The following is a 25,482-nucleotide window of genomic DNA, read 5'->3' as shown; positions in this document are numbered from 1 at the left end:
TGGTCCACTTTCCTCACCACATTTAAGTTCCATGAATGTGGAGGAGACCTTGCCCTTCTTGTTATCTGCAGCGGCTTGAGAGTGCCTGATACATAGTAGGCACTCAATGTTTAACAAATGAAAGAAGTTCAAAAAGAGTTACTTTCTTGCAATAGTCTGAGGCTGGCATGGGGACATTTATCGATTTAACATTCAATAAATGCAGTATTTACTGAACATCTTTGTAGGCACTAGTCACAACAACGAACAAAACATTATCTGCTCATGTGGGGTTTACTTTCCATGAAAGAAACTAAACAGGTGCTTAGGAAGAAAAAGCAGAGGCACTCACTTTGAAAGAGTTGGATATGACTTTGCAATTAAAGACCAACAGTAATCTGGCCAAGAAGTCGAGAGAGTCACAGCCCCAGTGACCATGGATACTTCCTCTTCCCTGCACCTGGGGGCCACAGGTTTGCCTTTGGGAAGGGGTCAAGAGGTCCCCAGGCCTCTGTGCGCATTTGGGTTTATCATCTGAGAGTGTCTGAGTGTTGCTAGATGATCATGGAGCTAGCCAGGAGAATCTACTTATCCTTTTGTGTGTGTGTTAGCTGTGTCTGACTCAAGGACCCTATGGACTGTAGCCCACCAAATTCTTCTGTCCATGGGCTTCTCCAGGCATGAATACTAGAGTGGGTTGCCATTTCCTTCTCCAGGGGATCTTCCCGACTCAGGGATCGAACCCAGGCCTCCTGCATTGATTCTTTACCATCTGAGCCACCAGGCAAGCACCAGTTCCTCCTAACCCACCTAAAGATTAGTCATTGAATTGACTCAGTAATGGGCAAGTTTAAAAGAAAGAAAAGGAATAAAGGATATAGGCTAATTTACTGGCTGCCATAGACAGAAATGGCACAAGCAACCTGCCCCATGTCCTTCCCTCTTAGTCTCAGCACAGGACAATCTTCTTAAGGTCCTCAAAGTTTACATGCTATGATGATTAATGTGATGTCTCAACTTGGCAGGCCACAGTGCCCAGACGTTTGATTAAACATTAATCTGGATATTTCTGTGATGGGTTTGGATGAGATTTGTATTAAAATCAGTAGACACTAAATAAAGTGGGTTGCCTTCCAGAATGTGGATGGGTCTCATCCAATCCATTGAAAGTCTGATAGAACAAAAACCTGACATCTCCTGAGCAAGAGGGATTTCTCAGGCTTTGGACTTTAACTCCTTCCTGACTTCCCAGCTTGCCGGCCTCCCCCATCATATTCTGGACTCACCAAGCATCCACAACCACACGAGACAATTCCTCAAAATCTCTCTCTCTCTCTCCTTGGGGCACCTCTTGACCCCCTCCCAAAGGAAAACCTATGGCCCCCAGGTGCAGGGAAGAGGAAGTAACCCTGGTCACTGGGGCTGTGACTACCTTGACTTCTTGGACAGATTGTTGTTGTTTAGTCACTAAGTCATGTCCGACTCTTTGTGACCCCACAGACTGTAGCCTGCCAGGCTTCTCTGTCCATGAGATTTCCCAGGCAACAATACTGGAGTGGGTTGCCATTTCCTTCTCCAGAGGATCTTCCTGACCCAAGGATTAAATCTTATATTTCCTTATATCACTCTTATATCTCCTGCATTGGCAGGTGGGTTCTTTACTGCTGAGCCCCCAGGGAAGCCCCCTTTGGACTGATATAGTGACCTTAATAGCCGTTCAGTGACTCACACTGGGAGTCTCAGGTACCAGCTGAAAAGCTACCCAATACCTGTACAAGTCTAGACACTGCCCCCACCTTTCATTTATCTGTTTTTCTCCTTTCAAAAATATTTACTTCATTTTAATAGCAAATTAAATATAAATACATGAGACTATTGTCACTGAGAAAATTTTGTCGGCTACAGATAAAGCTGGAATGACCCTCTGCCACCACTTTCAGCCACAACAGTTGGTTAGAGATGCCTCTGTTTTCAGTTTAGTAGATATCTTTCCAATTCACCATCCCCTGTGAACCTCCGACTTTTGTTTCTATCACTTGGCCTCCTCTCCAGATTTGTCCTGTCTGCCATGTTAGGATGAGGTCTTAGTTTAACTCCTCCTCCTCAAGAAGCTTCCTCTTAGTTTGCTTTCCTAGCGTGGCTCAGAAGCTGTAGACAAGTGATGCCCAGTTCCTCAGGTGTCCAGATAGCCCTTTCCAGCACCCCAGGCCTCTGCTGGTCTGAGAGAGAACATGAGGAGAAGAAGAGCAGCTGTGTCTCTACTTCTGGCCAGTCCAGATGACACCTGGCTGACCCCGTTAGCCTACTGGCCATCAATTACTCTGGAAATGATGGAAAGTTTCCCCTTCCTGGAATGGTTTTATGTCTTTTCTGAACTCAGTAAACCTTGTAAAATGAATTCTTGCCACCCGCTTACAAGGGTTTGGAGCACTGGACCGGGGTCAAGAGAAGTCCTTTGGGTTTTCCCTCCCCAAAGGGTTAGCTCTGTGACAATGGGCAAGTCTTGCTCAAATTCTCTAGGTTTCATCTATAGAACAAAGTGGATAATCTCTATCTCGTCACATGAAAGATGAAGATTGGATCAGTCTCTAAGGATTGTTGTGAGGGTTAAATAAGATAGTACGGATACAGTGCTTAGAATAAAGCCCAGAATGTCATCAGCTCTCAGTACATGTCAGCTCTTAGTATTTTTCTGCTCTCAGTTTCCATGATTCTTTGTTCCTAACATCCTCTCCAAAAGTTCATATAGAGTCCTGTGACTCCCAAGGTTGACTAGCTACGTGAGTTCTGCTCCTTCTTTTAGCCTGCAGTTTGTGTTATTTGTCCTTGAGGTCAATGAGGGCTCATGAAAAGAACAAGGGGCCACCTAATGAGTGGATTTGTGTCGTTCATGTCACGGAAGTTTGACAACCTGTGACAAATTCCTTTGACAGATGTGCATCTATGGCAATTTATCAGTGAGCACTGTCTCAAATTAGTTAATCACTGGGCCATTCAGTCTAAATTGAATGGTGCTGCTGCATGCAGAAAGTTTTTGTTTGCAATTCTTGAGTCATCTCAGTTTAAATTAAGTCAATTAAAATTCCCTGTTCCTAACCATTTTTCTATCAAGTGTGCCTAAATGCCCACAATACTCTGCAGGGCATCTTTCTATTTATGAGTTTGTGTCTCTTTAATGTCTGTGAGTTAATCATTTTCCAACACTGTGCTATTTTCTTTCACTGCCTTCTGTACCATTTGCTGCTAATTTTCAGGGTGCTAAGGGAGGTTGATATATAAATTGGGAGTGAAGATCATGGGGTCATCATTGAGGTTTAGCAAACAATGTTGCTCAGTGCTATTGACCAATAGGTCACCAGTAAAAGAAGCAGTGTCAGGGAGAAATGATTCTCGTGACAGCTGTTTACCAGACAGAGAAGAGTTCCAGGAATGTACTGTAACATGCAGATGGTGCAACTCAGTGGTGGGCGAGTTGTTGACCAGGTGCTTTTTCGTCTTGTAGAACTTGAAGAGACACACTCAGCTATATTTGTTAATCCCATTCTCCTCAGAAAAGGCTTCCCTGGTGGCTCAAACAGTAAAGAATTTGCCTGCAATGTGGAAGACCTGGGTTTGATCCCTGGATTGGGCAGATCCCCAGAAGGAGGGCATGGCAACCCACCCCAGTATTCTTGCCAGAATAACTCCATGGACAGAGGTGCCTGGCAGGCTACATTCCATGGGGTTGCAAAGAGCCAGACAGATTGAGCAACTAACACTAACTCTCCTCAGAAAATCCTCACTGTTTACAAACAGCCAATGTGGGCTCTGGCGTCTCTTCAGAGACTTGGAGCGTCAGTGGCAAGATAGGTAAAAATAAACCCAAATGGAATATCTCTCTCCCTTACATCTTGAAATCACCTTCCCTCTTTGAACAGGGCAACTGGGTTTGGGGAAGCACTTTGTGGTGGTTGGTGGGAAGAGGAAGTGGTTTTTAAATGAATACATCAAAAATTGAAGCTCAAGGGTCTTCCTTGGTGGTCCAGTGGTTGAGAATCTGCCTTCTGGTGCAGGGGACTTGTTTCGATCCCTGGTTGGGGAGCTAAGAGCCTACATGCCAAGGAGCAACTAAGCCTGCATGCTACAACTCGAGAGGTGCGTGCACTCTGGAGCCTCAGCGCCACAATCTGCTGAGCCCACTTGCTCTAGAACCAATGCTCTGCATCAAGAGAAGCCCCAGCGTGCCATGACCAAAGAAAGTCCGAGCACCATAAGGAAGACCCAGAGCAGCCAAAAAAACAGAAAAAAAATTGTTTAATGAAGCTCAGTGCCTCCGTGTCTCCATGTCGTAGATAGTACAGCGTTCATGGTCCTAGGAGCAACCCACTGGGCCTCTAGGGATGTCCGAGACTGCTGTAGGATGGAGCCTTCTTTGTGGTGGCCAGTCTCCTCTCATAAGAGGAGTCTACCCTAAGGTTGTGCCCTGCCTGTCTTCTCACTTCCAGTCACTCCTCTTTATTCTCTCTTCCCAAAGTCTCCCCAGGTGGCCTATGCTGAGCTGAAGGCGGAAATGGCTCTGCTTTGCTACAGCAAGAACACAGGTCTCTCACCCTGACAAATGTAAGACTGCAGTCAAACATTGTGGGTGGGCTCTTTTGCCTCTGTTTTGTCATTGATGGGTGCAGGGTGAAGAGGGTCAGAAATGTGGGGAGGAAAGAATGTCGTCCTAGGAAGCTTCTTGTTCCACTGCTGATGCAGGCCTCCTGGCCACCTTGAGTCACTCAGGGACTTGAGGGTCTCTGAGGGGAAGTTGTGAGTTATAGTGAAGAACTTCTAACTGAAGTTCTAAGTTCCTTGCGATTTTGTCCTTCCAAGACATGTAAGATCAGAGTAAGATGTGTGAGATCACATGTAAGATCACAGCGAGGGATAGGTTTCTTGCCTCTGGCTTCATACTAAAGGGCAAAAGATGGTCAGGTGCTCCCACACCTAAGTGTCCTGAGTGACAATCCTACTCTCGTTCTTTTCTGGTGGTTGTAGCGCTGGCTGGGAGGCAGCTCCAGGTCTAGAATGTTCCTGATCCGTTGTCCTTATCAGTAACACCTGACCTAACTCATCCTTTGTTCTTACTCCCACATTTCTCACCAGTGAGAATTCACTCAGCATTTTAATCCATTAATTTGCTGCTGCAGAGCCAGTTCTGTCTCGGCAATAACCACCCCAGATGCCAAGGCCCTGAAAGATTGCTGTCTGAAACGTTTATTGGATAATGAAATAAAAAAATCGTCTCAAATACCAGATGTGCAAGGTAATGCTTGTTCTCATTGTCATTGTCAACTTCCACAAAGATTGTAGTGGAACGTTGGTGCGAATGTAGAAGTAAGAAATAGATCAGGGAAGAAACCCCAAGTTTGCTGCAGAAGTCATTGCTTGATTGGTAAGATCAAATTGGAGTCTAAAGACAGACTTTTTTATAAAGTATTTTTCTTTAAGGTAGTGTTATATTCATTTTTAAAAATCCATCAGAACTTGAGGAATGAAGCAGGCATATAACACAGGACTATAAACCCAAGAGCACTGGATGGAAATGTGCATCAAACAACAGAAAGTCAATAAAAGCTAATCTGATTTATAAAAAAAGAAAAAAAGAAGGGGAAGATATGATTTGGAGTATTGAGAGTAGCACAACATTGTATTCTTTCCCTTTTTATATAAATCAATATACATACTAATATTTTAAAAGTAAAAGTGATGTTCTTTATAATATTGTTATTCCTCTAATATGTCTCTTGAATTTTACAGGCATTATAAGAACAACTAGGCACAAAGTTTACAAAGAACTTTTCTGTTGGTGCTCTGATCTGATCAACAACACAAATGTGAGTACGGCAGGGATAGCCAGATGATTCCATTTTAGAAACAAGAAAACAGGCTTGGAGTTGTCTGTTTGCTTAGAGTATTTGCACATTGTGTTCTGACTTCACACCCTGTTTTTCTGTGTATTTTACAAATAAAGTCAATTCTTGGCTTTCCCTTTTTCACATTATTTCCACATGTTTTTTAGTGAGAGGTCAAGAAAAACCTTCTCCCAGGGTGATCACTGACACTGAATCACAGTCTTGACTCTAATGTCTTGGAAACCTAATGCTCTTGAATGAGATTCTACCCAGGCTTTCTTTATTGTATTGTATTTTATTTTCCTATTTTTTTTTGGCTGTGTCACAAGGCATGTGGGTTCCCTGACCAGGGATCAAACCTACCTCTTCCACTCCCGCCCCTGCCCACCCCCCACCCCAATAGAGGAAGCACAATGTCTTAACACTTAACAAGGAAGTCCCTGGAATTCTTTATTTTAAAGAAAATGGGTAGTCTTTGCACATGTGTGCATGCTAAATTGCTTCAGTCATGTCTGACTCTTTGTGAGCCATGGACTGTAGCCCACCAGGCTCCTCTGTCCGTGGGATTCTCCAGGCAAGAATACTGGAGTGGGTTGCCATTTTCTCCTTCAGGGAATCTTCCTGACTGAGGGAGGGATTGAACGCAGTCTCCTGCAGCTCCTGCTTTGCAAGCGGATTCTTTACGATCTGAGCCACCAGGGGAGCTGCACTCTGCATAGTCATTGTTATTGGAGTGGTTTGCTTGAAAAGCACCAGACTGGTCACCAATAGAGCCAGCTGCTTATTTAGGTTCCATCACTGCCCATCTTAAGATCTTGAGCAAGTTTTTTCTAACTCTTTGCATCTCAGCAACTCCATTCACAAAATGAGGGGATTAAGCATAAAGCTCTAAATTAGAATTAGGGAAATTTTAAAAATATGATGGAAAAATTAAAATGTATAAGGAAAAATAATTAGAGCATATAAAAAATAGGCAAGACCAATGAAACAACCAAGAGACTAAGGAATTAAGAGTAAAGAAAGATTATAAGGGTAGATTAAGGCATAAAATGTAAATAAAAAGAGGGAAAGGGTTGAAAGCAAATAACACAAGGTAAACAGATATATTTAAGCATAAAAATATTCAAAGAAGGAGAAAATCAAAGTTAAGAAGAATTTTAGGTTGCAAAGAAGCAGAGATCAAGACAGTTGCCAAATAAAAGGACAAAATAGAACAAAAAGTAGAACAAAAAATATAGAACAAAATAGAACAAAAAATATATATATAGCTAAGTAAGAGAAATTAGGAGTTGAGTATAAAAAGCCAGGGCTTCCCTGGTGGCTCAATGGTAAAGAATCTGCTTGCCAATGCAGGAAATGCGGATTCCATCCTTGGGTAGGGGAGATCCTTTGCAGAAGAAAATGGTTGCCTACTCCAATATTCTTGCCTGAAGAATTCCATGGACAGAGGAGGCTGGCAGTCTACAGTCCATGGGGTCTCAAAAAAGACAGGACTTAGCAACTAAACAACAATGACATAAAATGACAAGTATTAGGCAAGTAGCAATAAAAATTTTTAATCTCAACCTAATTCTAAGAGACAATAAAAAGGATGTAAAAATAAATGGAGGTTTAAAATTTTGAGACAGAAAGAGGGTCAGCATGAAAAAAGAAAGGAAGTTCAAAGTCATATAAATAAGAATAGCAAAGTACAGGCAAATAGGCGAAAGTAGCTTCCCAGGTGGCTCAGAAGGTAAAGAATCTGCTTGGGTCAGGAAGATCCCCTGGAGGAGGGCACGACAACCCACTCCAATATTCTTGCCTGGAGAATCCCATGGACAGAGAAGCATGGCAGGCTACAGTTCATGGGATCATCAAAGAATCGGATAAGACTAAAGCAACACAAACACACACACACAATCAACAGAATGTGCTTTTCAAAGGGTACATTTTAAAAGTAAAAGGTATTATTAAATTAACTTCAAGAAAACAAGAAGAAAATGTCCTGTGTAGGAGAGCAGGTAGGCATCCGGTGTCTTCAGCAAAGCCTCCGAGCCAAGGCCACATGCTGCAGTGCTGTGTCTCCACGTAAGAGGCTCAGGCCCTGGGACAGCAAAGCTCCTGGCTGTTAGGAGGAGAATGGCCCAGTGATGAAGGGAAGCAGCAGAGGAGATGGGGAGGGTCGGTGACCTAGGTGGCCTGCCCCATTTGGCTGGTCATAGCAGCTTCTGAGTAAGTCTTCTCCAATTCCTACTTGGGTCAAAAAATGGTACCAACATGCCTGCACAGCATGAGAAAGGGTGGTTGTTTGGACACACTTGTGGTGTCTAGACACACTGGAAATACGCTGAATCATTGAAAGGGGAAGAAAGGAAAACTCCAGAAGTGTAGCATTTCTCAAAGTATGAGAGGTTGTTGTTCACAGTTGTTCAAGACCACGGGCACCCAAATTACAGACTGCTGTTCACAGCTGGGTGGGGGTATTCTAGAAGCTTGTCTTACTAACAAGCACTTGGGTGATTCTTAGGACCAGGGGAGTTAGCGCAAGTAGGGCCCAGGACAGCTTCATGCTTCAAAGCTGGGGTTCAATGAAGAAATTTGGGGACTTGCTGCTAGAGACAGCAAATGAAAGAATGCTGGGTATAACATGCCCCAAATGTTCCATTCTCACGGATTTCCACCACCAACACAGAGAATTAAGCACGGTCCTTACTGATGGTATGATTCATTCATCAAACATTGCCCACGGAGGCCAGGCAGACAGCTGAATCAGGATTTTGAACTCCTGGGACCTATGTTAGAGCATGGAGTGTGAGGAATACGCTCACCATCTAAGTAGGCAGGTGATTGTTCTTCCTGCTCCATCAGCACTTTCTCTAGTCCTGCTGAATTCCTTGCCTGTTTCAGAGCCCACATACTCTTCATTCCTTTCTGCCTTTGTTCCAGCCGCTCCCATTCAATGGAATGTCTCTCTCCCTTTTTTTCCTGTCCCATAAATCTGGTGAAGACCACCTCTTCTTGGAAGCCTTCCATAAACATTCCAGGCAGAGGCCCTTTCTCTTCAGTCCCAGAGCAGTCCCTGCCTTCCTCTGGCAAATGCTGGGCTCTCCTTTTGGTGTTGTCTCTGTGCTTGTTGGTGTTCTTCCCTTGCCTTCCCCACCTGCCCTTTAGCAAAAGGAGACTGCAGCTCCTTGGAGGCAGGGATCATTTCTTCATCAGCTTTCTCCCTCAGCATCCAGTGTGAGGGCTGCTATGTAATGTGTGTGTACGCTAAGTTGCTTCAGTCATGTCCAACTCTTTGCAAAACCAAGGATTGTAGCCCGCCCGCCCGGCTTTTCAGTCCATGGAATTCTCCAGGCAAGAATAATTGAGTGGGTAGCCATTCTGTTTTCCAGGGAATCTTCCCGACCCACAGATTGAACCTGTGTCTCTTATGTCTCCTGCATTGGCAGGTGGGTTCTTTACCAGCAATGCCACCTAGGAAGCCCCTCTGCTATGTCATATGTGCCATGCGTGCCAAGTTGCTTCAGTCATGTCTGACTCTTTGTGACCCTGCGGACTGTAGCCTGCCAGGCTTCTCTGTCCTAGGCAGCTGGTAAATAAATCATTGCTTGGTTTTTCTCTATATAGGTGAGTTTGTGTGTGGCTTGTCAAAAGTCAGATTGTGGCTATCTCCAACGCTTCTAAAAGAAATAAGATGGCATATACTTCCCTGGTGGCTCAGTTGGTAAAGACTCCGCCTACAGTGTGGGACACCTGGCTTTGATCCCTAGGTTGAGAAGATCCCCTGGAGGAGGGCATGGCAACCCACTCCAGTATTCTTGCCTGGAGAATCCCTATGGACAGAGGAGCCTGGTGGGCTACAGTCCATGGGGTTGCAAAGAGTCCGACATGACTGAGTGGCTAAGCACAGCAAAGCACATAAGCAGGCAAAAAATAAAAAAACTTTTTTTTTTTTTTTGAGTTCTCTGATACTTGAAGATGATAAGGTAGCTTTGTTAAGATGAACTGAACCAATGACCATTAATATATCCACATTAAACACTGCCATAAAACACAACAAAGATACAAAAGAAGGTTCTGGGACTTCTCTGGTGGGCCAGTAGTTAAGACTCCACGCTCTCAATGCAGTGGCAGGGTTTGATCCCGCATGCTGTAGAATGTAGCCAGAAGCAAGCCAAACAAATGAAGGTCTTTAGGGAAGAGGCAAACAGTTGTGATTTCCAAATTATGGACCAAGGACTTCAGCAGGGCCGGGGGTCCAGTAGAGGGTCCAGCACCCAAGTGTATACTGAGCATTGTTTGCAGACTAAATGACTCACACGTACAAGGAATTTTTTCAAATGATGTGGCTGATAAAATGCAGTTATATTTAGAAGCGTTAGTGGACTTTTTGTGCTTTTTAGCTTCTTAGGTGATTATGATGGGAAGTCATCATATTTAAAATGATTGGGAAACTCAGGCTTATAAGGTGACTGGGATCCAGTTAGCTGATGGAGTGGCTTCTGTCTTATAGCATGTCCACTCTGTACTGGTACTTTGGCCTGTAGAAGTGCTTTGAATTCTGCCCAAGATTAACCAATTACCTGGATAAAGCCAGCAACAGAAATCTAAATATGGACACCAGGCAGGCCATCTGCTTTGAGCCTGATGCTGGATGATGCTCCTCCCTCTTTCTTCCCCTTCTATATTTATCCCATCAATTTTGAGATGGGCAGTACATTCCTATACTAAGAAAAAAAAAGAATCTGGACTTTCATACGTTCTCTAGGGTAGTTACTGGGCTTCCCTGGTGGCTCAGTGGTGAAGAATTTGCCTGCCAAGCAGAAGATGCAGGTTCGATCCTGGGGTCAGGAAGATCCCTTGGAGGAAGGCACGACAACCCACTCCAGTATTCTTGCCTGGGAAATCCCATGGACAGAGGAGCTTGGCAGGTTAGAGTCCACGGGGTCACAAAGAGTCAGACAGGACCTCGTGACTAAACCACAACAATGGACAATTCTTACCACATTCAAAAAATTTCCACTAAGCAGGGAAATTTGAAAAACAAAACTAAAGTGTTCCTATGCTACCCCAAATCTTGTGGGGACCAACAAAAAGGCTGCCAATTACTAACTTTACCAAACTAGAACATGCAATGAAATGAATGCATACATATTATCATCAGACTCTCAAATACATCCTCTTCATTATATGAGAGCATGCCACCTGCAAAAAGACTGTCTTTAAATGAGCTTTATGGAAAAGTCACTCTGTTGGCTTTTGTCTTGGACCGGTGATAACTTTGGCCTGTCAGATTGATGGGCCTCCAATTATTAATGGCTGTCCTAGTGAGGAGGAAGGATGAGATGAGGGGAAAGCATCAGATTATCCTGAAGGCTATACTATTTCTTTCTGCTCCAGTGATGCCTCCTAGCCCTAAATTCCTCAATCTTAACTGGCATCTCTTTTGCAAAATGAGTTTAGTAATACAGGATAACTTGAGATCCTGCAGCATGGGGATAGGGCTAGAACATTCCGTCAGACCATAATGCCGCTGGTCCGTGTCGTCCGGACGTCATCTGGTAAAGTAACTTTGAACTTTGGAATCTAAGATGACTATTTTTTGGCTGGAGGTGACCCTTTTAAAATTGTTGTTGTCATGGAACATGAACTTAGTTGCTTACAGAAATATAAAAGCACATATTCAAGCGGATGCTATTCAATTTTAAAGAAAACCAACACTCTAAAATATTGTCACATAAATTATTGAGAACTTATTTTAGAATCATTTATGGTGTCTTTTACAACTGCAATTTGTGATGCTTAGATCATCTGCAATGACTGATGCCTCAGGCATTACTTAGCACCTGTTTTACATTCTTCATCTTAACAGAAACCAATACTCTCTATCTTCTGTAAAGGACTCCAAGAATCTACAGCATTTTTGGAATCCAAAAATGGCTTTGGTACTGGAAAAGGTTGATTAAGACCATCACCCTTGCTATTTAACATGAATTACACATTATCCTGCATCTCAACAGATTTGTGAAAAGACATGAAAAGTAATAAGCAAAACAATTCCTTTACTGTTATATTGCTTTATATTATATCACTTCATTATTTTCTTCTTTTATTTATTTTGAATATTTCTTTTATTAAGTGAGCAGGAAAATACATGGTTGAACAAATTGAAACTACAAGTTGTGCCCTTTACAAGACTGAGTGAAACAAAGATTCATCAGAAGGCATGTGTCAATTTCCTACAACAAAACTTCATGCAACAACATTCAATGGAGCTGAATATATACAGATGTTACAGGCCGCCCAGGGAAGCCTCATAACTACTGTCACTTGGAAGAATGATAAAACCAAAATGTCATTAGGCTGTCATTAGGCTTTCTTGAAGCTGCATTTGGCAGGAGATACCTTTAATGTTGTTTATTTCTTGTTTTAGAAAAAAAAAGAATTGTTATCATGTTTAAACATTTAAACCAAAAAACAAAATTTAGAATCCTCTTCCCACTTCTAGCAACTTTGCACTTACTGCAATGCCAGTAGCTTAAAATGGATCATTATCTGTATAAATGTAAGAATCTTGAAATACTATTTTTCTCAGGATTCTATATGGCAGCCTCTCTTCCAACCCTGCAGGGCTTCAACCCTTGACCTGTTAAGATGATTCATGGAGCCAAAAAGTACAGCCAGGTGCTTTCCATCCACAGAAGCCTCCCAAGAAAGAAAATCCATTGAGTGTTTCATTTTCTACATGAAAGCAGACCTATGCTTTTATAATATAGAATTTGGACACAGCTTTTTTGTTTTGATATTGAAATTAAAATGGTCTTATAGGCTTATACCTTAATAAAAGAATTCCAAAACTCTGTTATTATTTATTTTCATTCATTTTTTCATCCAATAAATACTTACTGATTACTATTTGCCAGGCATTCTTGTAAGTACAGGAGACAGGCCAGTGAACAAACTAGATGTTGATAAGCTCTATGAAAGGCAATAAAGCAGAGACTAAATGGGGAATTGGGAATTATCTTATATAGGTCTCTGATAGGATAGGAATATTTGTGCAGAGACCCAAAGGTGGGGGAAAGCACATTGTACAGATACATGAATGGAGGGCTTTCTAGACAGAGGAGACAGCCAGGGCAAAGATCTCGAGACAGGCTCATGCTTTGAGTGTTTCCTGGATAAAGCAAGGAGGGCAGTATGGCTGAGCAAAGTGAACTAGGGAAAAAGTAGATGAAGTCAGAGAAGTGGTAGCGGTGGTTGGGAATGGAGCAAAGTGTAAGTCAGATTTATGAGGTCCTTATAGGCCACTGTAAGGACACTGATATTCTGAGTAAGATGGGAAGACCTTGAGCTCTTGAGCAGAAAAGTGGCATAACCTGTATATTAGTGGATGTTTTAAAAGTGTCATCTTGGACTTCCCTGGTGGTCCAATGGTTAAGGATCTGCCTGCCAAAGCAGGGCACACAGGTTCCATCCCTGGTCTGGGAAGATCCCACATGTCATGGAGCAAGTAAGCCTGTGTGCCACAACTACTGAGCCTGAGTGCTGGAACTACCGAAGCTGGCATACCTAGAGCCCATGCTCCACAACGAGAGAAGTCACCTCAGTGAAGAAAGTAGCTCCCACTTGCCTCAACTAGAGAAAGCCCTTGGGCAGCAGCAAAGACCCGGCACAGCCAAAAAAAAAGGAAACTAGAATATTTGCTGGTCTGGAGGAGCAAAATTGCCATTTACTGACAGAGAATACTGTAATGCTGGGGAAGATTGAAGGCCGGAGAAGGGGACGACAGAGGATGAGATGGTTGGATGGCATCACTGACTCGATGGACATGAGTTTGAATAAACTCCGGGAGCTGGTGATGGACAGGGAGGCCTGGTGTGCTGCGGTCCATGGGATTGCAAAGAGTTGGACAAGACTGAACGACTGAACTGAACTGAATACTGTAATGGGAGTAGATTGGTAGGTGGAGTACAAATCAGTTTGGTTTTAAATATGTTGAATTTGAGATGTCAATTGCATATCCAATGAAGATGTCAAGTAAATAGTTAGATGTATAAATCTGGTTTAGGGCTGGCAATAAAAATACGAGTATTGTCTCTATATAGTTGGTTTTTCAAGCCCCAAGACTGGAAGGGATCACTTAAGAGAGAGGATATCCAGTGCTGGGCACTCTAGGAATTCAGCAAAGGAGACCCAGAAGGAATGGCCAGAGGGGTAAAAGAACATGAGGGGTGTCCCCAAGCTGAGAAACTTCTTCAAGGAGGAAGGAGGTATTACCTGTGTTAAAGACTGAAGGTAAATCAAGAAGCATGAAGTCAGAGACCTGGCTACTGCATTTGACATCATGAATGTAACTGGTGCCCTCAGCAAGAGCTGCGTGTGGTGGGGATAAAAGCCTGATCTGAGGTTTCCTTGTATGTGAAGGGGAGAAGATAAGATGGCAATTAAGGAGGATAATGGGGCTGAGAGTGTTTATAACACAAGAGATTGCAGCATGAACGTAGTGAAATTCTCCAACAGAATGGGTAAAGCTGGTGATGTAGAAGAGGGCGGTGGGGGGGGGATTCTTGGGGTGATGACCTTTATTTGGTGATGATGGATAGATAGGTCCACCTAGAGCAAGTGAAGATTGACTGCTACCAGCTTAGGAGGTGGTGAGGTAATCAGTAATCCTTAAATTTAACTGGTCGAGATCAGGAAACTGAGAAGCCAGGGTATTTAGAGGATCGTCTAAGTGGTTACTGAGATCACAAGAACTAATCAAGGGTGGTGTTGGAGATAGTGAGAAGGAATTAAGAGGCAAGATACTGAAACAATGAGGGAGAGTGGCTGAAGATAACTGGAGACTTCATAGGCTAATGGCAGGAGCTTCAAAGCATTCCAGTATTCCGGAGGAAGAAGGGATAATAGTTTGGGTATGGACCTAACAGAAGCAGAAGATATTAAGAAGAGGTGGCAAGAATACACAGAAGAACTGTACAAAAAAGATCTTCACGATCAAGATAATCATGATGGTGTGATCACTCAACTAGAGCTAGACATCCTGGAATGTGAAGTCAAGCGGGCCTTAGAAAGCATCACTACGAACAAAGCTAGTGGAGGTGATGGAATTCCAGTTGAGCTATTTCAAATCCTGAAAGATGATGCTGTGAAAGTGCTGCACTCAATATGCCAGCAAATTTGGAAAACTCAGCAGTGGCCACAGGACTGGAAAAGGTCAGTTTTCATTCCAATCCCAAAGAAAGGCAATGCCAAAGAATGCTCAAACTACCGCACAATTGCACTCATCTCACATGCTAGTAAAGTAATGCTCAAAATTCTCCAAGCTAGGCTTCAGCAATACGTGAACTGTAAACTTCCTGATGTTTAAGCTGGTTTTAGAAAAGGCAGAGGAACCAGAGATCAAATTGCCAACATCAGCTGGATCATGGAAAAAGGAAGAGAGTTCCAGAAAAACATCTATTTCTGCTTTATTGACTATGCCAAAGCCTTTGACTGTGTGGATCACAATCAACTGTGGAAAATTCTGAAAGAGATGGGAATACCAGACCACCTGACCTGCCTCTTGAGAAACCTTTATGCAGGTCAGGAAGCAACAGTTAGAACTGGACATGGAACAACAGACTGGTTACAAATAGGAAAAGGAGTACGCCAAGGCTGTATATTGTCACCCTGCTTATTTAACTTCTATGCAGAGTACATCATGAGAAACGCTGGTCTGGAAGAAACACAAGCTGGAATCAAGATTGCTGGGAGAAATATCAATAACCTCAGATATGCAGATGACACCACCCTTATGGCAGAAAGTGAAGAGGAACTAAAAAGCCTCTTGATGAAAGTGAAAGTGGAGAGTGAAAAAGTTGGCTTAAAGTTTAACATTAAGGAAACTAAGATCATGGCATCTGGTCCCATCACTTCATGGGAAATAGACAGGCAAACAGTGGAAACAGTGTCAGACTTTATTTTTGGGGGCTCCAAAATCACTGCAGATGGTGACTGCAGCCATGAAATTAAAAGACGCTTACTCCTTGGAAGGAAAGTTATGACCAAGCTAGATAGCATATTCAAAAGCAGAGACATTACTTTGCCAACAAAGGTCTGTCTAGTCAAGGCTATGGTTTTTCCAGTAGTCATGTATGGATGTGAGAGTTGGACTGTGAAGAAAGCTAAGTGCCTAAGAATTGATGCTTTTGAACTGTGGTGTTGGAGAAGACTCTTGAGAGTCCCTTGGACTGTAAGGAGATCCAATCAGTCCATTCTAAAGGAGATCAGTCCTGGGTGTTCATTGGAAGGACTGATGCTAAAGCTGAAACTCCAGTACTTTGGCCACCTCATGCGAAGAGTTGACTCATTGGAAAAGACCCTGATGGTGGGAGGGATTTGGGGCAGGAGGAGAAGGAGACGACAGAGGATGAGATGACTGGATGGCATCAATGACTCAATGGACGTGAGTCTGAGTGAACTCCGGGAGTTGGTGATGGACAGCGAGGCCTGGCGTGCTGCGATTCATGGGGTTGCAGAGTCGGACACGACTGAGCAACTGAACTGAACTGAATGAAGAACAAGCAGGCGTCCTACTACTATCAATATTTTATTATTCACATTTTGATAGAGATAACATAAAATAGTATATTCCAGGGTGTGGCAGTCACAGTCAAGGAAAACCTTGGCTTAGAACCTACCATATCATTTCTAACTACTGCTTGAACAACCTTAGACAACAGTAACTGAAGGCTTTGTGAATCCAGGGAAAAATACCTGAAAGTAACCAAAAGATTCAGACTATAAAATATGCCAAGAAGACTTTCTTTCTTTATACCACTACACAGGTGAGAATGATCCAGTTTCAGCATATTTTTGACAATTTAAAACACTTTAGAAAACTGGAGATTTAAACATAAACACTCTTAGGCATAGCAAAATGATAGTTTTCCTTTCCAATATTATAAATTTGGCATTTCTACAATTACATTAACATTGTGGAAAAAAAAAAAGACAGCTAAATGCACAAGAACAGTTTCACAACATCCAGTTTGAAACTTCATCTAAGCTGTCACCCTTTCTTTTCCCCCTGCTACAGATTTATTTCTTGCTGTCACCTAACATTTGAAATTCTGATTCAGGGTGATGTCTGAGGTTTTTAAATAAACCATAATACAAAATTACTATTCCTTAACACTAACCCCAGAGGGAGACATACGAGGAAGAGACAACTGGGGCGTGGATGTTCGCTACGGATGAGCAATGATCCGTTGCTGGAAATGAAAACTTACCTTTCCTCCAGCCCCAACTGTGCAGTGCAATTTGGTGTGATAAAAACCAACTATCAAAACCAAACCCTATCAAGCAAGGAATTGAGTCTATTTGAAGATATCTACACAAACCCCTAAAATCTGGGAACTTCAGGACATTTCTATTTTAAACTGTATTTTCTAGTCTTCCTCCAAATGTTTGGCATCATGGACACAGAGTCCAAGATTTTGATGTGAATTTAGAATATCTCAAAACTTATTCAGAGATTTTTGTTTTCAAAATGCTTTTATGAAGATTTTTATTTTGGTGCATTCTGGCATTTTCTGGGATGACAGCCTTAGAAGAGTAATTTTCAAAGCAGAGAGTTATGGTCTCATACTGTTTAATGTTATGTGAATTTTTGAATATCCTAAGTATCTATGGAAAAAAATCCCCCAAATCCCAATGATAGTTTGGAAATCAAAAAATACTAGAAAATGTTTAATGGACATGTGTACATGGTCAGTTCTTTTTCAGCTGTGCCATGCAGGGTAAGGGATCTTCGTTCCCTGACCAGAGATGGAACCTGTATCCCCTGCAGTGGAAGCACAGAGTCTCAACCACTAGACCACCAGGGAAGTCCCTCAATGGTCAGTTTTAAACTTGCAAATTCTCAAGAGGTTTTCTTTTTAGCTGGGGCTTCTGAAAGAAGATCAGTTTATATCCATTTTGAGACCCATACAAGGACAGAACATTTTAAGACTGTTGATACTGTGATCCTGATCAAGGCCAAAATGTAATGGTATTTATGAGAAATATGGACAGGCAAATGAAATCAAATTTTAGATTTTTGGATTTTATGTTGTAACTATGTAGTCTCAGTTAAGTCAGTTTTGGGTTTGTTTGTTATTTTTTTGATTTGTTTAGATTTAAGGTTAAGAGGAATGAACGAAAAAGTGACTAATAATTCACAGAAACTGCTGAGATGGTTAGAACATAGAATCATGGGAGCATGACAGAGTCATTCAGAATTGCCATCAGCATGTTGCGGATATTCTATTTTCCTTCAGAAGTTTAAAAAATTTAGACCAATAACGGCATGTTCTTTCTTAAAATAATGTGGCACATCTTGTATCTTAAAGCAATCAGCATGAATGGAAGTGATACCTGTTCAAGCAGACTTTCAAAGACAACACACACTGTTAACACAAAGCTCTTCAACATTTCAAGAATACAGTGACAGGAACCAGGACACATACTAGTAGGGAAAACATTTTTTTTTCTTTTAGTTTATGGAATGTGAGGTTAGGCTTCAGCTGCTTCCTTGTCTGGGCAACGGACAAAACCCAAATGGCTCCGGCCTGAATTTCTCACATCTTTCTAATCTACTGCACAGGAGGGACCAGAGACACCACTTACCAATAAGTCACAAGAGCAGACAGAAAACTGTTAGTAGGTCTTGACAGCCAGGAATTAAGAGGCTTTTAAAAAATGTGTACTTGATGCGATGTACATAAGAAGTATGTCTTAGAAAGCAATGTTAGAGTGTGAGAGAAATGGAATACCTGTTTGAGTGGCCTCGTGGGATGTCATCTGTATCTTAATCTACACTGTTGAAATAGCCCTTGGTCTTCTTGAGGCTCTGTTAGAAAGTCTTCAAGAAAAATGAGCTCTATTTAAATAGTCATTAGATTTTGGGTGGCACTTAGTGCAAGATATCTTCCCTTACCTTGTGTGCAAGGACAACGATCTGAATGTAACTGGCATGGGGAGAACTCTCCCCATCTTAAAGGATCTTGTAGGTCATCTGCTCCCACTATGCACTGCATGGAGGAATCCTTGCTAATGTCCCTGACTAGCACCCAGCAATGACAATCACCTGACAGACCCTGGCCCACAACTGTGGTGTAAGCAGCCAAAGTGGATTTTATTGCATGGTCATCCACATTGAGTAGCAGGGAATGAAATGATCTAGTGAAACTAGAAAATGGCACCCCACTCCAGTACTCTTGCCTGGAAAATCCCATGGACGGAGGAGCCTGGTAGGCTGCAGTCCATGGGGTCGTGAAGAGTGGGACATAACTGAGTGACTTCACTTTCACTTTTCACTTTCATGTGCTGGAGAAGGAAATGGCAACCCACTCCAGTGTTCTTGCCTGGAGAATCCCAGGGACAGAGGAGCCTGGTGGGCTGCTGTCTATGGGGTCGCAGAGTCGGACACAACTGAAGCGACTTAGCAGCAGCAGCAGCAGTGAAACTCTGGGGGAGGGAGGGTTCCATTTCTCTTTGTATACAAATCTTGATAAAAACTTTTTTAGCTTTGAAACTAGTTTCAGTTTTCCTCACAGGGGATTTTTTATCTCTAAAACTGGCTCATTTTATTTTTAAGATGATATTAAGAGGGATGAAAAGCACAACCACTCGCTTGCTTCTGCCAACAAAAAAAAAGAATTAAGGCAAACTGAAATGTTGGTAATTGTTATGAGCCACAAGAACAGTTATTCTGAAATATTCTGCATGACCTAGGCCTCCAGTATTTCAGGGCTAGGGCCTGTCCTTATAGAGGAAAATGTATTTTTCGAGATAAAAGCTTCAGGGAATTCTTTAGAGATCTTTTAAGGAGCACAGATTTGTGGGGGGCTGTTTTAAATTTGGTTTTGCCTTGTACTCTGTGTAAAATATTTGTACAAAAATATAAAAAGCATGGCTTGATGGTTAACGTCTGTGTTTTATTTTTCTTGGCACCAGAAAAGCTCATGGTCTATGTCATGTCAGTGTACATACTGTAAACAAGACTGCATTAATATTGTTTTCTTATGATTTTTTGTTTCAATGAATCTAGATTTTAAAAAATACATTCACAAACTACCTTATGTTTAAACACAATGATTCCCTTTTATTTCTTTACTGTACCCCAAATCCCACAATAAAAAAAAATCAGTTAAAGCTGTGTGTTTCGAACTTATCACTTAGAAATCAAAACGGAACAAAACATAAAACAAAGATCAGTTTGCAACATAATTTAAAGAAGCTTCTGGTTCAAAATACCACAGCAGCAATATAAAGAGCTGGTGGCAATCACATGCGGAGATGAGACCCAAATCAATGTGCCTTGTCCATGTCAGCATCCATGACAGTAGTTGCTATTCAATCCCAAACGTTATTGCTGAATTTGTGGCATGGAATTTGCGAAGATCGTATTGTTCAGCAGCAGAACCTTAGCAGTAAAAATGAGAACGGGAGGATTTCATTGCTTTTGAGTGCTAAAGGGACCACAATGAGGACATCTTGGTGATCGCCTGAAGATAATCCTCAATTCCATTTGTGTGTTACCTGCTTAAAATAAATGCAAATGACAACCACCTTTACAGGAGGGGTAGAATCAGCCACTTCAAAAACTAGAGTAGTTTCCTTTCCGTGTCCCCCACCCTTGCCCAAGCCACCAGATTTAAATGGCGGTGTTTTCCTAATGTGTATTTCGTTCTCATTAATAGTACATCAGCTGCTCACGTATTTAGGCAAAATCAGTACGCTCATAGATTTTTTTGGTTTTGGATCTGTTTACAGTAATTGTTTTCTCCAGAAACAAGCCACATTAGTTTTGTTGCTGTTGGATTTTTTTTTTTTCAATTTTTCAAGAACAATTTGGTCAACTACTGTTTTGTTTTAAAAATGCGAAATACCCCTGAGATTGCCAGTTGAGCTCTCTATATGTCTCCTGGAGATAACACTGCTGTGATGAACAGTGAAACGAAACGAACGAAACGAGGTAGGTTAAAACAGGAAGCGCAACACAGATACTGTTTCGCAACACCTTGATACCACAGGCGGCCATGCTCGGAGCTTTGGAAAAAAAATCCCAGACAGTCACGCAAAAGTTCAAATCATCTGTGGAAGAGTTTATAAGGACACAAGTCAACCTGAACGAAATACATACATATCTCTGCACAAACGCTGTTTACCGGATGTTGGGTAATTTGGAGGAAGGTAAAATGATTAGGGTCTCAGAATTTCGGCCAAAGCCTTGCTTTCAAGTTCTATAAAATCTGAACCAATGATGCCTGCTGGGTCCCAGGCAGGCTTAGTAGTCTAGTCCCTTCTCTCACCAACCCAGAGAGAACACAGGCAGCTCAGAAACATTTATTATTATTATTTTTTCAGTCACAGTTTTCATCTTGAGACAGTGGCACCCTCAGGAAGAAGCTGGGAGTAACTAGAGCCTGGATGGCATCGATTCTCCAATTCCCAGAAAGAACAAGGTCTTAACTCCTAATGAAGCCCAAACAGAGTGACTTCCTAGCTGGGAAGTTTTGTGCATTTGAAAAAAAAATGTGTGTGTGTGTATATATATATACATTTTTAGCTTGTTTCCAGAAGCTCTTTCCATCTGACCCCCTCTGTCATCCCATCTTTTGCCCTGATCTGTTGCAGTAATCATTGAGGCAACATTGTATATAGAGTCCCTCATTCACTAGAGCCAACTTAACTTAATGGCACTACTATCCCGTGAGACACACTCTGGTCTGTACAGGGCCCTATAAAATAGGGCCTGCCAGACTCACAAAAATGGTAGTTGATTTTATTAGTCTAAGGCTAGTAGTTTAGCCATTTAAAATCTATTTCCCAAAAGAGGGGAATACTAGTATTTTTCTTCTCTTTTAAAAATTCATTAGCAGTTGCTATCAAAAAGCAACCTCTTGGGTTGGTGAAGGCAAAAGAGTTCTAAAATTACCCCACTGTGTAGTTATGGCCTTCAGTGTAAAGAGATAAGGTACATTTATTGTGCTGTCTCTCACCATTTGAAGTTGGAGATCTTAACAACATATCATATACTTAAAGGTAGCAGGCAGACAGAATTAAAAACAGACACTTTCTCAGTATGCATTCTCTCCCCATTCTTACAAAGTAAGGGGGTAAAGAAAAAAAAAGGTAAAAAACAAAACAAAACTCAAAAATCCACCGTAACACAGCTTAATCACAAGAGCACACAATATTTGTTTCTATCCCTAACTCCGAAGGGCACATGGTCCATCTCCGTCCATAGACAACGCAGCATTCTTGGGGATCTCCTGGAAATTCCTGCCACCTTTTTCTCTCCTTCTCAACCAGGCTGCAACATTGAAAGATGGACTGTATCGGGACGGGTGGAGGGAGAGGAAAAGGGGAAAGCAGTATGTTCAACCAAGCCTTCTGATTCTGCCTCTAGACTGGCATTAAGTCCACATGAGTTATGTTCTTTTAAATTAGAAATAACGCCATGAAGATAAGTGCCAAGTGCTCTTCTGTTACCAGTTCATCATGGAATTTCTGTTGAGGGTCATGAAAAACACTTGGCTACTTCCTCCAGATCGCACGGATGCAAAAAATACCTGTTTGAAATTAAAAAGAAGTTAGTTCAACTGCATGGTTTCTTTCCCTCTTTTCTTCAACCGTCCATCCATTTTTCTCTCACATGTCCTATCCTTGCCATGTGTCAGCTCTTAAGACTCAATGGCTGGTGTTTTTAAAGCATCTTTTAATACACTGCATCCTCTGTAGGCATTCCCGCCTTTATTCCTATAAGGTTACTATTACTTATCATGGTATTGGCCTTCAGGGACCCAGAAGGGACTACATCTTGATTTGCAACAACCCTTTGGGTGCTCACTTTTTACAAGGGAGTTTCGTGCTAGGATAATATGCTGGATTTCTGGTCAAGAACACAACAGGTCCTTTGTTAATTTCTGGAAAGTCACAGGGGCTCCCCTCACCTCTCTCCTAATGACAAGAGGGCAGACTTTGGGAATGAAAGTCAAGAGAGAATTTTGGGCCTACTGACTACTATACAGCTTCATTTTTCAATTAAAAAAACAAACAAATAAACAAGTGGCTCTAGTCGGATAGGATAACGTGTTTAATACCTATTCACTTTGGCACTTCAAGAGTTAACACTTGGCTTCTCTGCTGATGTGATGATGAAGGCATATCCTAGGCTGAAGATCATGGCATTCATAAGCAGAACCACAGTCCATTAGGTCTGGGTCTGCTAAATCATTTTATCAACTGAGAGAAGGGAGCAAGATTTGGGGTACTGCTTGCCTGAGCCGAACATCCATGAACCGCTGCCTAGGAAAATAATGTTACGTGCTTTGGCTGAGTCCTTTAAGAATCAGCCGACACCACGCTTTGGTCCAAGGCATTTACTTTGTCACTAGTATAAAGTCTCTGCTACTTCATTTCCACAACTTGGTTAGAAGAACATTGCTGTCTCTCCCAACAACGTCTTAGGAAGCTCTGTGGAAATGTGTGTCATTCAGCTAATGCTACATATGTTAGTAAAGCTACTGTGGGGTCAATGGGTCACAGGGGGAAGCACAGAGGACCTGTGGAAACACAAGGGGAGGAAAGGGCTGCTGCTCTCCAAGTTCCGTGTGCCCTGGCTCTGAACCTCAGGGCCCTGACACTGGTGTGGTCTCAGACTGTTCCTGAGGGTGTGCACAGGGCTTGCAGTAAGGGCTTCTAGAGTTTGGGGGTCCGTGCCTAGATCAGTCCTGGCCTTATGATCCCCAGAGACTAGGTGGGGGCTGGAATTTTACTTGGGGTCAGGTCTGTCTTCTGGCATATTCTGATGAGGCCCTGGAAACCATTCTTGCCATCCCCAGCTGTTGTCCACCCAGACCACACCACGTCAGATTAACTGGCTGCTCCAGGGTCATACTAAGATCAGCCTGGCTTCTAGGGAATGGGAGAGAGCCAAGAGACGTAGGTCTGTTCAACCCATCACATTCTTTTCTATAAATGTTTACGTTGGCTGAGTTGGGGGACAGCATTTCTAAACTGACCATAGTCACAAAGGATGAATTCACAAATAGAGTATAGCTTAGCTACTGAGAACTCTGCGTGAGTCTACAGGGAGGGCAAGGGGGAAGAATACCCTTCTGGGCGACTGTTCATGCCAGACGAACACCGCCAGTTTCACTGGAAAACAGTCCCCCTATGACACTTCAGAAGAAACACGGCTGGAATGACACGGGACATGGCACTAGTTGAGTTTGTGACTGTGCACTCCTTAAGGAATGGGTGACACTTCTCAAAAACTTGATATTTCTACATGTCACAGGCTTTACATTTAAAGTTGAATATAATGTGATGGGTTATGCCCCAATAGTGATTCTGTGAAAAGTCTAAATGTGGAGTATAAGGTTGACTCTCTGTGAAATGATTAATGATAGGCCAACTCTTCTAAGTGTTTAGGAAAATTTGGGGTATTTGCTGAGTCATCTTAAGGCCTGCAGGCCACACGAGTTACTGAGAGTTTACAAGAAATTTTTAGATGTTTTCATGTCTTTTTTGACGTGTGAATAGTATATTTTGAGGGTTCACATGAGTCAAACCAAATAATGCCATTTCAAGATAATATTGATTGTTTAACACAGATGTGATTCAAATCAGTATAAAGGAAAATGAAGGTTTCACAGGTACCTGGTGGTCTCTTAAAATGCAAACACTAATGCAAATGTTGAAACGGATTTACCTTATCATTTCTTTCACATAGAAACTTTAACCTTTGAGCTCGCTTATGCATAAATACTCCATCCAAATGTCCTGTTTCCACTGACCGGATCTCAATAGCTTTCTCGCCCCAGCCCATTATCTGATTGGAATGAATGTAGGCTGTCAAAAGGAATTTCCAAAACTGCATTAAAAACATTAGATGGGCAATAACTCACAGCATCTGTTCACATCTTAACCACAAAAATGACAAACGACTTGAGATAAACAGACAAAGCAAGTCTTACAAGTGTTATTCACAGACTTTTTTTTTTTTTGGTGGAATCAAATGGTTGTTTCACATTTCTTGACTTTCGTTTCATTTGGGGGGTGTAACTGCTGAAGGAGATAAGGAATGGTTAACCTACCCACAGACGTGGGCATTTCTCCCCATTGGAGCACCACATCCTTAGTTATCCGGCCGTAGGTGTTTACATACACCCCCTCATCCTCATAGCAAACAAGCATTTCCATTCCATCTGTCTTAGGCAAGATGACAATGGCATGAGGAGTGATATTGCCCTGAATCTAGAAGACAAAGAAAGGCCAGGCATTATTCTTTTTCAAAATAAGACAGTATCTTAACTATTAACTTCTAAGAATTGAAAAAAAAAAGTTCTTTCATTTCTCTTTTCCATTTGCACTCTAGAGACCGATGTTTTGCTTTGCTTAATTTAACCACTGACCTGCCAAATACCCTGGTAAATACAAACTTAGGGATGAAGTCAAGAATCCAATTTATCTGTTCCTAAAAGCAACAACTACAACATTAGAGCAGCTGCCCTGTGCCAAGCATGGGCTCTTTACATACGTAACTTCTGGGCCTTAGAACAGCTCCGCACGGTAGGTGTTTCTGTCTACAGGGGAAGTGACTGCATCT

General features: G+C 42.1%; 1 protein-coding gene across 9 annotated transcripts in view; it reads right to left on the bottom strand.

Moving 5' to 3' along the window:
• Nucleotides 1–19,780: 19,780 nt before the first annotated feature.
• TNIK (TRAF2 and NCK interacting kinase) overlaps nt 19,781–25,482 on the bottom strand; it is a 410,943-nt gene continuing 405,241 nt past the window's right edge. For all 9 annotated transcript variants that reach the window (XM_061415948.1, XM_061415967.1, XM_061415997.1 and 6 more), the window contains 3 exons: nt 24,971–25,130; nt 24,586–24,725; nt 19,781–22,441 (listed from right to left, as the gene is read on the bottom strand). In XM_061415948.1, the coding sequence (XP_061271932.1) occupies nt 22,358–22,441; nt 24,586–24,725; nt 24,971–25,130 (384 nt within the window). In that variant the 3' untranslated portion in view covers nt 19,781–22,357. The remainder of the gene's footprint in view (nt 22,442–24,585; nt 24,726–24,970; nt 25,131–25,482) is intronic.

This window comes from Bos javanicus, chromosome 1, assembly GCF_032452875.1.
Source record: "Bos javanicus breed banteng chromosome 1, ARS-OSU_banteng_1.0, whole genome shotgun sequence".
Classification (NCBI taxonomy): domain Eukaryota; kingdom Metazoa; phylum Chordata; class Mammalia; order Artiodactyla; family Bovidae; genus Bos; species Bos javanicus.
This window is presented reverse-complemented; position numbering and strand designations above follow the sequence as displayed.